This window comes from Trypanosoma theileri, assembly GCF_002087225.1.
Source record: "Trypanosoma theileri isolate Edinburgh chromosome Unknown TM35_Tth_4_V1, whole genome shotgun sequence".
NCBI lineage: Eukaryota > Euglenozoa > Kinetoplastea > Trypanosomatida > Trypanosomatidae > Trypanosoma > Trypanosoma theileri.
The window spans coordinates 832,062-849,245 of NW_021639846.1; the positions used below are offsets into that span (position 1 = coordinate 832,062).

Here is a 17,184-nt window from a genome sequence, read left to right on the forward strand (position 1 = left end):
CCCTGACGCTGCTGTTGCTGTTGTTGTTGTTGTTGTTGTTGTTGCTGTTGGGCCAACTGCTGTAATAGCTCCCGTTCATTTCCCTGTTGAACTAAGTGGGGTCCGCCCTGACGCTGTTGTTGTTGTTGAATGCCTTGTTGCTGAATTTGTTGTTGTGGTTGAGCTAATTGATGCGAATCCTCTCGCGTATTTGAGTGCTGAGACTGCGCCATGAATACCCCACCCTGCATCTGGCTTTTCTGCAGCAGTTGCTGTATCTTCAGCTGTTGTTTTTCCAACTCTTGCTGTACCTTCTGCTTTTGCAGAATAAGTTCCTCCTGCATCCGTTGTTGTTGCAGTGACATCTTCAGCTGCCCCTCTTGCTGTTGATTTATTCTCAGCGGCTCTGTGAGTGGCACGCCGGCGTCTGGGATCCTGGGGGCCATGTGTGCAGTCATTCCAATAGGCGTCGGGGTCTGAGCCAAGAGTACCGTCCCGGCAGGGTCTACAATGGGGAAACCAGGATACGGAGGCAATGGCTCTTCTTGTTTTTTTTGTACTTTTTGTACTTTTTGTTGTTGTTGTTGTTGTTGTGACTGCTTTGGACCGTGGCGCAGGGAAGTTGAATTGAGAGTGTACATACCACTACTCCTTTCCCACTCTGTGCACTTTCGGTGAATGTCAAGAGAAGGGAAAACGAAAAGGAACCTGGTCCGTCCTCACCACACTCCCAGTAAAATCAATAATAATAATAATATTAATAATAATAATAACCTTTACACCTTCTCCTTTCGTGTATGTTTTTTTTTTTTCTTTTTTTTTCCTTATCCCCTTTGTGAGAGTGTGTGTGAGCTACTCGTTCGTAACTTGCACCTTTTCTTGATGTTTTCTTTTTTTTTTTTTCTTCGGTATTTCCCTTAAGTTCCTTCTTCTGGAAAATCCCCTTTTCTTCAGACAGAGAACAACAACAAGCAGAAGAAGATAAAATAGATATAGTGACACTCCCCCATAGCAATGACAAAATAGAAACACACCACATTAGAAACGGTATAATAGAGAAAAATTGGGTTTAGGCCTGATGTGGAGAAGCAATACAAGAAAACATATAAATATAAATATATAAATATATATATATATATATATATGATTTAACGTGAAAGAAAGAAAAAAAAAAAACACACACGCAGTTCACCGTCTCACCGTCTCCTATCCTTACCACATATACATCACTATAAGCGCAAAATGGTCAACAGAGTGAATGAATGTAAAGAAGAAGAAAAACGGGAGTCAATAAATAAGGTAAGCAGAAATAATAATAATAATAATAATAATAATAATAATAATAATAATAATAATAAAAGAAGAAGAAAGGCATAGGCTAGTAGGTTCACTCGCGAGACAAAGAGAAAATAACATGTACATTGCACCAAACAAACGAAACAAGCGGAGGAATACAAACACACATACACACACAGAGAGAATGATTAAGAAAGAAAAAGCAAAAAAAGTCATATTATAATCAAATGAGAAATACACACGCAATAAGGACCAAAATGAAAGTTCAAAAGATATTTCATGTACTGGCACGATGTTATTGTTACAACAACACGCCGCCCATTTCTCTCTCTCTCTTTTTTTTTTTTTTTTTATCAATCTATATCTCCTATTCTCTCTTTTCTTCTTCAACTTAAGCGTGGCTTTTATTGAAAGCTTCCCACGCTTTCTGAGACGATAATGATAATAATAATGATATTGTGGTTTATGGCTTCAATTCTTTTCACCATCGTCGCTTCTGTCACTACGACTACTAATGCGGCTGATAATACATTTCAATCCCCATTGTCAACTGTTCACCACCACCCAACACCTTTTTGAATCATGATCAATTACTGAAATAAGAAAAAAAAGAAACAAAAGAGAGAAAAAAAAAATAGAAATAACAATAAATACCATCATCACTACCTACCACAATACATTACCCAGCTAGCCCAACCATCCTATGGAGCCATCACTGATATATAATTTCATTGAGCCACAGATATCTCTTGTACAAAGTCATTTGTAATTCGTTTAATGGCCTCTCGAGCCACAGACTCCGTTGCGCCTTTCGCAACCATCCATGCCAGGAGATAAAATGCTTTTGGTGGTGGGGCCACGAACACTCCGGGCACACCAGACACACTGTATTCCACCAGACTCTTATCGGTTGTATCCACATCCGCTCGTACCAACACACCCTCCATAGTAGGATAAACATTTACAGATGCGCAGAAGCACGTTGGTGGAAAACAACCACGCAGACCTGTTAACATGTGTTTTTGCTTTAATACTTCTTCTGGGTAGTGGCGTGCGAGTTGCTCCACTACGGAGAGTCCCAATGCACAGCGTACTAATGATTCTCCTAGTTCTAATCCACGGTAGCAAGTACGTACCATCGTGTTGGTTTCTGCACTACCAAGACGACAATTTACTTCAATCACATACGCCTGGCGTCTGTTAAAGTCGTACTTTGCCTCAAAGTGTAATACCCCATGTAAACATTCACCATGAATTGAGACAAATTGCTCTAAGAGTTGTCGTAATGCCTCTTGTTCACGCTGAGGCAATACACTAGGACATAATCCACCCTCTTCCACAAAGAAAGGTGGACAAGTTTCAAAATTGTCGGAGATGCTACAGAACACCACTTGACCATTTTCAACACAGCAATCAAGATCTACCTCTTGCCCTTCAATAAACTCTTCAACCAATATCTGCATCTTTTTCTCCCCCGTCTCCTCCGCTGTATTAAGTAATGCCTCAAAGTGTTTTACATCCGCATGCGTGCTGAAGGTTCTCCACATCACAAGTGCCTGTTCACGCACCTCCTCCACGTTGAAGCATAGTTTTGCCAGTAGACTTCCAGCCCCAGGACAGGGTTTCATCACAACAGGAAATGTCAATCCCGCCTGTTGCAGCACCTCCGCAATGTGTGTCTGCAGATTTTCTTGCTGTTCCGGCGATGGACGCGTGAGGACGACTGACGCCGGTGATGCGACACCGTGCGCCCTACACCAACTACGAAAGATCGACTTTACACTCACCCCACGCAACTCCTGTGGGGGAAGTGGAATAGGCCGAAATCCCATCTGCTGGGCAATGACGGCCGCCGGGTAGACGGCGTACTCATCAAAGGAGATAACGGCATCTGGGGTGAGGTTGAGGTCTGCGAGAAACTGTGTGAGTGCTGGCAGGAGCGCCTCCGGGTCGTGGGTGTCGTGTGTGAGTTGATGCAGAAAAAGACCGTCGAAGGCGGGGGCCGGCGGTGTGGGGTGGACGAGAAGGAGAAGAACACCCATCGCGCGGAGGTGGCGGTACACCGGCGCCCGGGCCACACTACTCGTGCGCAGCAAAACAACAATTTTGCCTTCCAATTCCCTCATCGCCGCAATACTCGAACAGATGTGTTTTGCTTCCTTCGAGAGACTCTGTAAGCCTGTGAGTGTATGTGTGTTTGATTTGATTCGATTCCTTCTGTATTTACTTACCTGGCTGGCGGCTCCTATGGGGACTGAATGAATAAATGATAAAAAGAGAAAAAGAAATAGAGAGAAAGATATAGATAAGTATAGTGGTAGTGCAAACACTTCCACACACACACACACACACTCAGCTGCACATTTGCAGGTGAATACATAATTCACAAGGGAGAAGTAGAAAAAAAAAAAAAAAAGAACCACATGGAGGGGAAATAATAATAAAAAATCAAAAATGAATTGAGTTGATCGATTATAGGGAAAAGAGACAAAGGAAAAAAAAAAAACTCCTCATAGCTTTTTTTATTTTTTTTTTTTAGGATTGGGTGCCTAGCGGCCACATCAGTATAGAACTAACGTAATAAATGACGTTGTGTAACACTACAGTGGCCTAACACCCACAACAGCGCAAAGATAGGCAGACAAATAAGCAGATAACTAAAGAAAAAAAAGAAAAAAGAAAGAAAGAGTAACTAAAGCAATCACCAAAAAACTTGACGAACATCAACACATGAGAAAGCCGAGATATTCAGGCCATCTCAGAATGAAATCCGATCCACGCTACAAGAAAAAGAAAAACACATAGTTGTGTCTCTTTCTCACCCCACAGACGCATGCACATACACACACCCTTTTTTATACTAATAACTTTACTCTCAGTAAAACTCGGTAGTTTTCCGTGACAATACAGTCCACGATACTGTGTGCTTTTTTTTTTTTTTTTTTACTAACTATTTCCACTACTTTGTTTTTCCCACTTGTTTAAACTTAAAGGGGGTTTTTCCCCTTTCCCAACTTTTTTTTTTTTTAATTCTTCACTCAGCATAGGCACGAAGAAACAGACTGCCTATGCATCATTAATCTTTCGACGCTTACCTTTAAACAGTCTTTTTTCCAATTCGTACAAATCCGGATCCACACTGTTGCGCATCCCGCGAAGTACCTCAATTGTCGCCCGCATAAAACCATCCATCACCGCAGGCGCTGCCACTGGCAAACGCAGAAGACTTCCCTGTGGGCCAAGACAGTACGCTGTGATGTTGGAAGCCATGCGAAACCCCTGAAGGAATTCCAGAAATGCACGTCTCATACCATCAAGAAAATTCACAGGCTGAGATCCACGCGTTAGTGTCATATTTTCCTGTTCCCATAAGGGTAATATTTGGGCAATTGTAGTAGATGTACCAACGTGTACTCGCTGCGATAACATGGCTGTTGTGTGTAATGATTGGGAAACTACTGTAAAGAGAAAACGACGAAGGGCACGAGAAACGGCGGAAAAGAAACGTTTATTACGGCTATATTCACGTAGAGGTGCAAAAAGTACGTCAGCACCTGCTTCACCAATATTAGATGCTAACTGTATGAGTTGAACTCCACAACAGAGCATGAATAAGGCATGAAACTGTAGAATCTCATCTTGTAAAGATTCGAGAATACGATCTGCAACACTCTCAAGTGGGCAAGCGGCGATTAATATATATGGAACTTGTATGATTGACCGCTCAAGTGAAGGTGAGATGTAGTTAAAAAGCTCAAAAACATCTCCACTAATAGCAGACATTAAACCTTGACCCTCAAAATGCACATATAGTGTTATTTGAACAGGATATACGAGAATTTTACTAAAAAACAATGGTTTTGATTCCACTACATCACATATTTCATTTTCATCTTTAATATCATCTGGAACCTCTAAAAAACGAGGAAGTAGATTCATTGCACGTCTATGCAAAGCCACTGTAATTGGTTGAATTCGTATAATAAGTTCTTCCTCTGGTTTTCCCACAATTATAACTCCAGCAGAGGATGTAGAGGTACGTGGAAGAATGGTGGTCCATTTTATTTCAAATAAATCACTCTCATGATCTCTCAGTGATTGTGGAAAAGATCCCATTAAAATAGTTCGAACTGAACTTCCCTCAATACAATCCAAAACTTCCCCATCTCGTACGGCCAAGTACACTTGTGCATAATTTTTCTTACCTGGTAGAAACAAGTCTACTTGAAGTCGAATCCCTGTAAAGCGACCCACCACATATTCATTCTGTCGTCTTCCACCTCCTAAAAACCCCATACGATGTCCTTCACGTCTTCCTTCATTTAACTCCATATCAGATTCCATTCCACTCCAGAAAAGAAAAGATTCTTGAGCCATTTCATCATATGCACCAAAACGTTGCATGGTATGAAGATAACTCTGAGGAACATCAGCATGTACAAAGTCTGTACCACCGTATAAATGAACAATAACATCCGCATCGTAAAGATAAAGTTCCACTGCAATTGGAGTGGCCGCTGGGGTTTTACGTGGTCTATATCGAACACGATGTGTAGACATTGGTGAAATATGTGGACCCCCACCCGCTTGTGGCATCTCACCTGCAGCACCATACATGGAGAGAAAACTCATATTAGCACAACATTTTCCCAAATCAATAGGTTGATTCTCACGGGTAACCCATTCCTTTGTTTGAAGGGTAGAGAAATCACCCATTTCAGAGAAATCACTCATTTCAATCATATCAAAGTCTGCATAAGAAACAGATGTAGTACCTTTTGATTTCATACTAGTTCCTCCCTCTTGTATACTTTCTGAGGTCTCTCCAGAGGTGATATTGAAAACAGATGTACCAAGTAAACGACGAATATGAGACTCATAATCCGATACCAGACGATGTACAGTTACGGTGGAGTTATTTTTTGTTGAATTTACATGCGTAATATGAGAAAAATGAGGTCCACTTCGCTGTACAAGTAAATAAGGGGATGGCAAGTATAGAAGATCGACCCCGGAGAGAAAATGAGAGACCACAGTACGGAAGTAGTAGAGTGAATCATGTGCAAAGAACATGGAAGCACGAAGCTTCTGTACTTCAATAAACACAGGTTTCCCGGCTGTCACATTAATAAATAAAGCAATATTCGCTAAATCACCGTTTTCTGGAATATCACCAGTACCATTATTATTATTATTATTATTATTATTATTATTATTATTATTATTATTATTTTCCTTGACATAACCAGAGTTTGCTATATCCATTACCAAGACATAACCAAGATTTTTAAGATCTGTTGCAACACCTTTTTCGCTGCTTCCAATTAAAGATTCTAATCCTGCATCACGATCATACTCCATGAGGTATTGTTGAAAATTGTTATGAAGAAAGACAGATATCTTTTCTTTTCCAAGATACAGCTTTACTAAAGTTGTCTCCTTTAATAAACTTGGTACCGTTAGAGAAATGTCAAGATGAGGGGCTAAGCAGAGAAGCATAGAATACCTCCCAAAGGGTCTGTACTCAACAAGAGCATCAATAAGTGTTATGTGAACAGTAGCTGATGTTGCCATAGCCACACCATCATCACTTCGTACATCTACATTCTCTAAATCAGATGGTGATACTCCAGTTTCTTTTTGTGCCACTGCCATATTAAGGTTATCTGTACTGAGATCCGAAAAAAAATTAGAGAGAACAAACAACCAATGATCTCCCTCGTGTGAAACTTGATGAGACATACAAATACGATCTAATCGTACAACTACATCATAATTTTCCGTGTGATCTTCCAGATTACGATGACGGCATAGTGATATACCTACAGTACATCGTTTGCGTGTAGTCCCTGTTGTATTTGTACGCGGTGTACGTACACGTACATTGTTTGAACGATTATAAAGTGCGGTATAACTTTGTAAAAGTGTCATGTATCCACCCCAGTTAGGTGAAGAGTCATGATCCGCTGGCCATGGGAAATCTGTATAAGCCAATTTTGCTTGACAGAGTCGTTCTCTAAAAGAAAAATCGGATGCCTTTCCATGTATGAATGACTTTACAAGAAGAGAAGATGCCTGATGAAGTGCGAAAATATAAACCTTTGATATCATTAAATCGTAACGATGATATAAATGTTCCTTATCCGTACGTCGTCGCTCTTTATGTGGAATACAACGCCAGAGTGGTTCTCCAATGCTAACACCTGCAGAGGAGAGTCTTGGAGCCCATAATGAAACGGTTCCCTCATTTACTATTAAACGAATCGTTATATTTGTGATAATAGGATCAGGTTCTGTAGTAATAGAATGATCCTCTTCATGTGATGTAGGAAAAGCATTAGATAAGGAAACATCCCCTTCCTCTGTAGTTTCTCCTATACATTCCCTCAATTCTTCTTCGTCTTCTTCTTCTTCTATTTCTTCTATTTCTTCACTCTTATCATTTTTCTTATTGATAATATTTGTATTTGAAATATTATTATTATTATTATTATTATTATTATTATTATTATTTTCATCTCCAACTGGGGAATTCATCACCACACAAAGTCTGTCCACCGCCTCCACAATCTGATCAAAGAAAAATAATGGAAGAAAAAATTCATCTTGGTGAACTTGAGCTTCCACTTTGCAGATATTCGCAACCACAGTAATAAAACTATTCTTCTCAGCTTCAACTTCTTCTTTTTCATATTCCACTGTAAAAGGGCGATGGGCTTTTTCTGCAACACCCCATTTAGAACAGGTTACCACCATGGGTTCTCGTTTGTGTACAGAAATACAAGGTTCCTTGCCGTCTACATCAAAGACACAACGAAGAATTTTACTCTGAACATCTTCTTTATAATCATGCAAAGTAAGTTGTCCTTCAGCCAAGAATACTTCTAATACTCCCTCACTATCAACTGAGACATCCAATGATTTCAAGTAGACACTCATTGTAATTGGTAGATGAGGACCATCTACATCTGCAAAACCTGTTTTAACATCCGATGCTGCCAAGGCTTCTCCTTCCTTACGAAGAAGTTCCCACAAACGACGTGTTAAGGGTCCATAGTAGTCGGGATCAGGCGCTTTCGATGTGGGAAATTTCATCTCTACAGTAACTCCTTCTAATTGTAAAGTCATGAATCGCAGAAATACATATGGTGTGGTCACCTGCACCTCTGGGAAATTATCAGCAGTATCTTCTACAGAGAGTTGTTCCAGTGGTAAGTGCATAAATTGTTCTTCGCCAACAAGTTTTTCAAACCGATCCATATCATCAATAGAGACTTGCCGTAGTCCAAATAGTGGAGATGATGAAGATAAGGAAGCTTCTGCCCGTTGTTCATGTTTTTCTTGTTCTTCTTGATGTTGTTGTGATTGTGATTGTGATTGTTGTGTATGTTGATTGGAATGTCCTGGCATTTTTTTTTCAACAGGAGTTCTTTCAATGATACGCTGTAATTGAACCAAAAAGGTTCCCAATCTCTCAAGTATTCCAGCGTCTAATTCTCCCAAAACAACAGCACCAGATGTCTTTACAAGGATATGCTCCATTACGACTGCCGCAACATGATCATCTCTTTTTAGAATATCATTGTTACATTGACGGGCCTCTTCTAATGTAAGTGGATACGTGGTTCGCGAAACAATAGCAATACGGTAACGACGTTCAGAGCAGGTTTCAGCATTCTCTTTTGTGGTAAGAACAAGTCTACCTCCCTCAGGAATGCTAGCAAAAGTATGAGTGTCTACATTAGTAGTAGACTTCTTATTATCATTTTCTTTCCCTGCATATAATTCATAAATCTCGATAACACCTATTCCAGCAGAGCATCCACGACCGCCATGATTTTGAAAAACATCATGAAATGCATCTTCAGTTCTGCTTGTGCTTGCAGTCACTGGTTGAATGAGCAACATAATACCACCAACATACACATTGTAATAAACCCTAAGATTAATAAGACGCTGCAAGAGTAATCGATGTTGCTTTGATGATTGCAACGCATTATCATTATTATTATTATTATTATTATTACTATTACCCTCTCCATCACTCTTCTGTAACATTTGCCAAAACAACTTCGTACCCTTTTGGTCCTCCGTTGGCAAAAATGTACAAGAAACATACTGACATGTGGCTTTCATAGTTTTAGTGAGCCGCACCGCACATGATGAAGTTGATGAGGATGTTGTTGTTGTTGTTGTTGATGCAGCAGCAGTTGTGGCTGCCGCCTCCATCGCATCTTCTCTATCGCTCTCTGGTGCCCCAACTAAGGCACGGGCAACGTGAACGAGACGACCCAATTGTGTTGGTGAAAGAATGAGAGAAAACAATTTTGTTGTTATTTTGGCATCCAGAAAAGCCCCTGATCCTTGTGTGGCGTTTCGACCTTCTCCAAATCGAAGTACAATTTCATTGTTAAACTCATCTGGTGGCCCACTACAAAGAAAAACATCCGCGAGATCGACAGACTCCTCCACCTCTTCTTCTGTGCATCTTGTGGTGTGCCGTTTTCCATACGGGTACACCGCCACACGGAAATTAGAGAAGTGAATACGTTTGTGCACAACATCACTCTCAGGGTTTGAACACATATCCTCCAGCTTAAATCCTCCCTGAAAAGAGATGAGAAGTTCAAGAGTTCCCTGTGGGGGTTCTCTACCAGGGATGATGCGCTGATCGAGTGGTGGAATGCGGAGAATAATGCTCACATTGCGTATACACCCACTGACGCTATGCATGAATTGTTTAATGGTCCGCTCAAACACCTCGAGGCCCTCGTCAATGAGCCGCCGCACGGCTGACGGCTGTGTTGCGGAGAGTCCGCCCGTCTCGCGAATGGCCGGCACGACGACGCCCTCCTCGACTCCCCGCCGCAGCGTGCCGCTCATGAAGAGAGAGGAATACATCGCGTCCTCCTCCATTTCACTACGCTCATTATTATTATCATCATCTCCATACTGGTGGGGATCACTGCCGGCATGACGCCTGTAATCATTATCCATACCAACGGCGTTATTGACACCGTCGCCATCACCACATGAGGGATTCTTCGTGGAAACTCCACTGCGTTTTTTACTAAAAGAACGGCGGGAATGTGTGCCTTTTTTTGTGTTCCCTGTCGCGTTGTTGCGGCCACGATGGCCTGCAGGGAGTGTACACTCCACCTTTGGAATAACATCAAATACAAGTTGTAAACCATCCACCTCTAGTTTTCGTTGTCCGTTTGGACTAAAGGTGAGATCGCCGCGTAAACTATTAGCGTAACCGTGTACGAGTCGCAATGAGCTAGAAGAAGGCAATGTTGAAGCTCCAGTGGTATTATCTACAGCAATGCCTAGTAGTTCTTGATTAATAAACGTTTCATTTAACTCAAGATGAGAGAGTTCAAATGCAAAACCAAGTCTGTCTTCCGAGCGTTTAATTTTTTCCAACTGATCGCTTTGAATATCCTTCACAATGCGACCAAGTATTTGCCGAACAGCAAACAGCAGCATCTTATTCCTTACCTTCTCCATCCTTACAAAGGAAGAAGTAGTAAAGCTACAAAAACCACTTTTACCTACTCAGTCAAACTAATTCGCCCTTATATATATATATATATATATATATATATGTACCCACGCACAACCTAGTTGACTGCTCCTACACGTCCACAGAAGCACTATCAAAAAAGAACAAATAAAAAATAAAAAGAAATGGAAAAACCGCTTGAACAAATAGACTAATACAAGAATAAATAAATGCATATATTTATATTGATCTACTTCATTTACGTCTCTAGGGAAGGATAAGCAAAAACTCAGAATACCAAAAAAAAAAAAAAATTTTGATCACGTAACTATTTTAATTGTGGTAAACGCCTTCCTGAAGAGGAAAGTTCATGATGTTGTGAAAAAGAGTTTACCGAACGTGCACTACACGTAACAACAAAGTGCCGCACGTGAGCTCTCAGTGAAGGTGATGCTAACGCCCTTCTTCCCTCCAATGTATCATGGGCCTTTAAACAAACCTGTAAGGCTTCAAGTGGATCAACACATGAGCTTCGACGGCAAACGTTTATTGCATCACCTTCTCTTTCTTCTCCATCAGAAAAAGGTAAAATATGGCGTCTTCTTCCTGCAGAAAGAATTTGATACTCCGGTAGAACTCTGTACGATGCCGCAAGTTGTGCAGGACTTACGGAGTATTCAGAGACAAACCAACGCCGTCTTGTAGAGGGAAAAGGAAAGTATGTATCTGCATGACCTACATTCAGACTACTACTAACATCCAGCGCTCGTTTTAACGCTATGGATATATCTTGTGAATCTGTCCCGTTTGCTAACTCACTTGCACGGCGTTGTAAATCTTCCAGAAAATCATCTGTATCCCTTTGAGCTGTTTGTGGAGCTGCCACTCGAACCCGCGTATCGTAACCAATGATGGCGACAACTCCGTGTGGACGCAAACAACGGTGGGCGAGGGACATGTGCCAAGGCGCATCATACAACAGTTCCTCACCAAACACATTTGCCGCAAATACCACAAGATCGAGAGATTGCGGTGCAAGACTCTCCAATGGTGACTCAAATGAAGGTAAGAGTGGGGCTACAACCTCTGATGTCTGACGACTTCTCTCACATGATAATAGTGACGAATCTCTACAGCTGCGCTTTCGCAGTGGGGCTAAATGCACAGATGGGAGGTGTTCCTTCGCCCGTACAAGTAGCGACGATGCACGGTCGTCTGATATCGTGGATGGACAAATAATTACACTCTTCTGATACAATGGCACAGCATCCATCAATACAGCCAGCCAAACATCAACAGGTTCAGGATAAAACCCACGAGGACCCCTGTGAGAACCATAAAGAGCAGAACCAAAAGCGGAAACCAAACCACCAGCTACTTTACCTCTTCTTGAGGCCGTAATTCCAAACGACATTGCATTCTACTTCCTCCCTCTCTCTCTCTAAATACAAAAAAAAAAGAAAAAGAGAAAACAAAATAATCAACACAATCTCATCCTACGAGAGAATATTCAAAACAAAAATACAAACTTCAATACCATTTTAAATAATAAACATCATCATCGGCATACATAAAAGATTCTTATGCACCCAGAGAGAAATTAATACTACTAGATTTTTTTTTCCTCAAAGAAGTCCACTACTACTGTGTGCTCTTTTTGATATTTGCGGCAAGCCAGTCAAGGCCTTCGTACAGCCCCTGGGCTGTAGTAGCACAACAACCCTGAATATACCAATTACGCTGGCGCACAGAATGCAAACCCAACTTCTCCGTCACCTCCGTCGTGCTCATGGCATTCGGCAAATCTTGCTTGTTTGCAAACACCAACAGGACCGCATTGCGGAGCTCATCCTCTGTCAACATCTTTTCCAGCTCCTGCCTTGCCTTGCCAATACGCTCCCGATCGTTGGAATCCACAACGAAGATGAGTCCATTGGTGTTTTGATAGTAGTGACGCCAAAGGGGGCGCAGAACATCCTGACCACCGACATCCCACATGGTGAACTTGAGATTCTTGTACTCCACTGTCTCAACATTAAATCCGATCGTTGGAATGGTGGTCACAATCTCACCAAGCTTGAGTTTATACAGAATTGTTGTTTTACCGGCCGCATCAAGACCCACCATCAGAATACGCACCTCCTGCTTTCCCAGGAGCGATTTGAACGCAGACGCTAACCACTGACCCATAGTTGCTTTTTTACTTTTTTTTTCGCTTGCCTTTCTATATCTTGTATTTTTGACCCAACTGCTAACACAGACATAGATACGAAGAGAAAAAATTTTAAATAGTGAAGAAACCACCCCAAAACATGATAATTTTTGCATGTGCAAAAAAAAAAAAAAAGAAAAAAAAAGAGGAAATAGTAACCGGAAATACTTTCTTTAACGAATTCCCATTGAGAGGTTCGGCGAGGGGAAAAAGAAGTATAGACATCATGTCAATCCAATAGATCTTCCAGTTCTGACGCCACTTCGGTAGGTATATGCCAGTTAACAGGTGGCGGCAGTCCTGCGAAAACCTTGTGCTGCAGCAATTCATCAGCCTCTGCTCTTAAGAGGTAGTTAAACTTGAGAAACGGCATCACTAATGAAATCCAGAGTTTAGCTTCTTCTTCTGGTCCCGCCAACTGTAGACGAGAGAAGATAGAGGATTCGCAGTCAAGACTCAAAAGATATTGCGATACACGCTCTGGGCATCCTGGCGGGATGTCATCCTTGTCCAGGCGGCCAATTCCCTTTACCGCCTCCTCTAGCTGTTGTTTAATGAGTTGAGGTCGAAAGGTCCCTTCACCCCGTTCTAATGAGAAGGCGGCGGTTCCGGTATAGACCTCAAATAAAAGACAACCTAACGCCCAGCAGTCTACCGCGTTGGGTTTAATTCCACTGAGCTGAAGTACAACCTCTGGAGGGCGGTACTTCCTTACACAAATGTAAGAACCACTATAGTTGGAAAAACTAGTGGTGCAACTGTAGAAATTTGTGATTTTAATTATCGGTTCTGGACCTAACTCCACCGCAACAGCATCAGAAGACAGGAACTGGTGACTAACACCACACTTGTGAAGATAAGCAACCGCCTGAACAAGTTGATACGCTAATCCCACCTTAACTTCGTAGCGACGGCTTTCTTCTAGTTGTAGATACTGGTGTAGCGTCAGTTTTCGTACAGGAGAAGGGTATGAAAGGATGATCCGACGAGGTGATTCTGTTGTACACCTCGTGTCTATATTTTTTTGACTCTCCTCCTCATATACCCGTACAACAGGACGGCCAATGTAAGGACACCCGCAGTCACGAAGAAACGAAAGAACACTCATTATTCGCTTCGTCTCAGTGGGAGTGAACTCCCATATTTCGTCGTTCATAAGGACTATTTGCGTTGCTTAACAGTAGAAAATAAAAATAATAAACAAAAACAGAAAAACGAAAAGAAATGTTTTTTTTTTTTTTTTTTTTAAAGCAAACTCACCGTCTGATACGTGTACTCGTCTAGCTGCACACTTCCACTTCAATTATCATCTAGAGGAAAATAACGACAAGAAGAACAATGACAAATCAAAACGCCCTAAAAAAAAAAGAATAAAACAATATCAAAACGCATATATATATATATATATATATATATATATATATATATATATATATATAGAGAGAGAGAGAGAGAGGGAAATGCGAATACACGTAGTTATATAGATAGATGCGAAAAAAAAAATAATAATACATGTACACCATGTTATCTTTTTTTTTTTTTTTTTCATTTTCACATCCCATTTTGACTTCTGTTTCTTATAGGTCACTATTTTCTTCTTCTCGAATCCAGTCTGTGGAGATTCATAAGAAAGTTTGTGACGCCAGGCTTTGTTGCCGGAAAGTCAGGTGGAAAAAGGCAACAAAGTAATTCATATAAACTCTCATCACGAAGTAAATTGTCAATCATAACAGCAGTCCAGTGCACTCGTGAATCCTGTACAAACTTTAGAGGATCAAGTAGATCGTCAGCCTCTACTACACTAGCCGTTACATTACGCTTCATTCTGGACATGTAGAATTCTCTGTTTTCTTCTAGCTCTTCTGCAAGTTTGCTAGAGGTGAAGATTTCAACAAGGTCAACTTCCACTGTTGACTCCTTCGCAGTTACTTCTGCTAGTATTCTACGGAGCGTCGGCATCTGAATATTTTTCGGATTATTTCTTTGCATTTCTCTTCGTATTTCGGAGGGAGGAAGAATTATAATAGTCCGTCTTATCAGACGTTTCATTTCGTTCATAAGGGCAACATCATCATCCGTGGATTTTGACTGTAACCAATAGAACAAAAGTTTATTAGAATCTTTTATAGTAAAGAGTACTACTCTACCAGTTTTACATTTTTCTACCCAGTTTACTGTTATCGTCCCTGGCTTTCCCCTGAAGGATTCACATTCGTTACCATCATGGTTAAACCAAGCCAAATATAATTTATCTTTCATTCGTTCACGTACCATACAGAGGTTCCCTCTTCCAAGGAGTGGGTGTACAATGCCGTTCTCCAACACCATTCGGCCAGCGGGAATCACCAAAGACATGTCATGCATATCTCTGGGACTTCGGTAACGCTGTAGTAAACAATGGTTTCGACTCATGGTCATCAGTAAAAGAGAAAAAAAAAAAACTTTGAATATTTTCACCTGGTATCCTTTAGTTTTTTTCTTTTTCTCTATATATATTCTCTCTCACTCATGTATATATACACAGAGAGAGAGAGAGAGAGATAAAAAAAAAAAAGAGATAGTGAAATTGAAATAAAAAGAAAAGAAAAAAAACAACAAGAATAACCATATAAAGAGAAACCCATAAAGCTTTAAGTTAGATAGTTTCCCTCCGAGAAAAGAATTATAACAAGAAACATACAATAAAAAAAAAAAAACAATTAAACTGCTACACCTGTGCCATTCCGTTTCACTCTTCCCGTTCCTCCTTCTCACTATGGGTAAGGAGCCATGAAACGAACCTCAGGTACAGACTGTTGCGGAGATTTCTGCCAACTGCTATGTGTGTGGAGGCCTTCGTTCATCTCATTGCGACGAATAGTTTCTCTCCATATACCCGTGCGGAAGTATTTATTATGTTGTGAAAATCGCCACTGAGTTCCATTGCGTGGGTTGTGCCCAACAAACTCTGTCATTTTGGGTCCCCGCTGCAACTCATCAATAAACATGTACTTCATTCTTGTCCACGGCCGTGGAACCAAAGGAGACTCGGCGAGTCCACACTTCATACCATACCGCTCTAATGTTGTGTGGAGTGATTCATGCGGTTTAACATTTTGGTTCTCTGGTAATTTACTGTAGAGTAAACCACCCGGACGAATCTCATTAAATAGCGTACACTGCTCAATAGCATCCATACCAAGGCGCAGATCAAATTCATCGTCTTTTCCTTTAAGTCCCCAAATATCTTCTGGAACGAAGTATGGGTTCAACACCACTGGAATGTTCTGCCCAGTGATATACAGTACGACAGGCCCTGCAAGAATCGCATTTGGAGTCTCTGCCGTCCTTTCACTCATTCTATTCCCACTATTATTATTACCACTACTTCCACTAGACACAGTTGAGTAGCCAGGCGGCACATATACAGCCTCTTCTGTGTGATAACCCGTTTGCAATCGCACAGACGGACTTCGCAATTGCTCCAACCAACTTAACGGCACAACTGTTCGGGTTAATCTCGGGTCGACAACAGCATCCTCCACACGAATGGAACGCTTATGATCACGCGACATTATTTTGTATTCAACAAGCATATCGCCTCCCTTCATTCGGAAGGAATACAAACGCGAGCGACGCAGCATCTAATTGAATTCAAGCAACTTATAAAACCCCCCTTAACCCTCCCACAGACACACAGTGTCCGATACTACGAAAAACTAAAGTAAAAAAAGGAAAAAATATATATATATAAATATACACATAAATATGTATTGTTGTCACTTCTTCACTTTAAGAATTATGCCAATATTGTCTTCTCTCAGCTGTCCCGCACCTCAAAAACTGATTCTACTAAAATAGTTTTATGCTTTCACAAATGGAAACCGTTAAAACAACAAAAAAAACAATAAATAAAAAAGGAGGGGTACGAAAATCAAGGAATTGATTTCTGTCAGAGGGATAGTGCGCCGCATAATTCATCTAATTACAGCCACACAACACTCTTTGCTTACTTGCCCGGGAATTGGGCGTTCTTCTGCTGCTCCAGAAGTTCAGCGAACTTGGCCTTGAAGTGCTCCGAGTGCTCGTGCATCTTCTTGTTGAACTTGTCAGTGTGTTCCTGAATCATCTTCTCGAACTTCTCGTAGTGCTCCTTCATCTCAGGTGAGAGTGTGCTTTCGTCCGGCTTGTCAGCGAAGAACTTCTTATTTTG

General features: G+C 41.1%; 8 protein-coding genes across 8 annotated transcripts; all 8 read right to left on the reverse strand.

The window, feature by feature from the left end:
- Positions 1 to 2: 2 nt before the first annotated feature.
- TM35_000044660 (uncharacterized protein) lies at positions 3 to 620 on the reverse strand (the record flags this gene model as incomplete). Its single annotated transcript, XM_029022660.1, has 1 exon — positions 3 to 620. A coding segment is annotated over one exon (618 nt), but the record flags the coding sequence as incomplete, so codon positions are not given.
- Positions 621 to 2,003: 1,383 nt separating this feature from the next.
- Positions 2,004 to 3,401, reverse strand: TM35_000044670 (biotin carboxylase; the record flags this gene model as incomplete). Its single annotated transcript, XM_029022661.1, has 1 exon — positions 2,004 to 3,401. The coding sequence occupies one exon, from the start codon at positions 3,399 to 3,401 to the stop codon at positions 2,004 to 2,006; it is 1,398 nt and encodes a 465-aa protein (XP_028886319.1).
- A 940-nt stretch (positions 3,402 to 4,341) lies between these two features.
- Positions 4,342 to 10,764, reverse strand: TM35_000044680 (uncharacterized protein; the record flags this gene model as incomplete). The annotated part of the gene is made up of 1 exon (XM_029022662.1): positions 4,342 to 10,764. One exon carries the CDS (start codon positions 10,762 to 10,764, stop codon positions 4,342 to 4,344), a length of 6,423 nt encoding a protein of 2,140 aa, XP_028886320.1.
- Positions 10,765 to 11,108: 344 nt separating this feature from the next.
- On the reverse strand, positions 11,109 to 12,194 carry TM35_000044690 (uncharacterized protein; the record flags this gene model as incomplete). The annotated part of the gene is made up of 1 exon (XM_029022663.1): positions 11,109 to 12,194. One exon carries the CDS (start codon positions 12,192 to 12,194, stop codon positions 11,109 to 11,111), a length of 1,086 nt encoding a protein of 361 aa, XP_028886321.1.
- Positions 12,195 to 12,421: 227 nt separating this feature from the next.
- On the reverse strand, positions 12,422 to 12,970 carry TM35_000044700 (ADP-ribosylation factor 1; the record flags this gene model as incomplete). Its single annotated transcript, XM_029022664.1, has 1 exon — positions 12,422 to 12,970. One exon carries the CDS (start codon positions 12,968 to 12,970, stop codon positions 12,422 to 12,424), a length of 549 nt encoding a protein of 182 aa, XP_028886322.1.
- Positions 12,971 to 13,221: 251 nt separating this feature from the next.
- Positions 13,222 to 14,148, reverse strand: TM35_000044710 (protein kinase; the record flags this gene model as incomplete). Its single annotated transcript, XM_029022665.1, has 1 exon — positions 13,222 to 14,148. One exon carries the CDS (start codon positions 14,146 to 14,148, stop codon positions 13,222 to 13,224), a length of 927 nt encoding a protein of 308 aa, XP_028886323.1.
- Positions 14,149 to 14,579: 431 nt separating this feature from the next.
- Positions 14,580 to 15,410, reverse strand: TM35_000044720 (uncharacterized protein; the record flags this gene model as incomplete). Its single annotated transcript, XM_029022666.1, has 1 exon — positions 14,580 to 15,410. One exon carries the CDS (start codon positions 15,408 to 15,410, stop codon positions 14,580 to 14,582), a length of 831 nt encoding a protein of 276 aa, XP_028886324.1.
- A 335-nt stretch (positions 15,411 to 15,745) lies between these two features.
- On the reverse strand, positions 15,746 to 16,546 carry TM35_000044730 (putative trans-sialidase; the record flags this gene model as incomplete). The annotated part of the gene is made up of 1 exon (XM_029022667.1): positions 15,746 to 16,546. The coding sequence occupies one exon, from the start codon at positions 16,544 to 16,546 to the stop codon at positions 15,746 to 15,748; it is 801 nt and encodes a 266-aa protein (XP_028886325.1).
- Between the last annotated feature and the right edge of the window lie 638 nt (positions 16,547 to 17,184).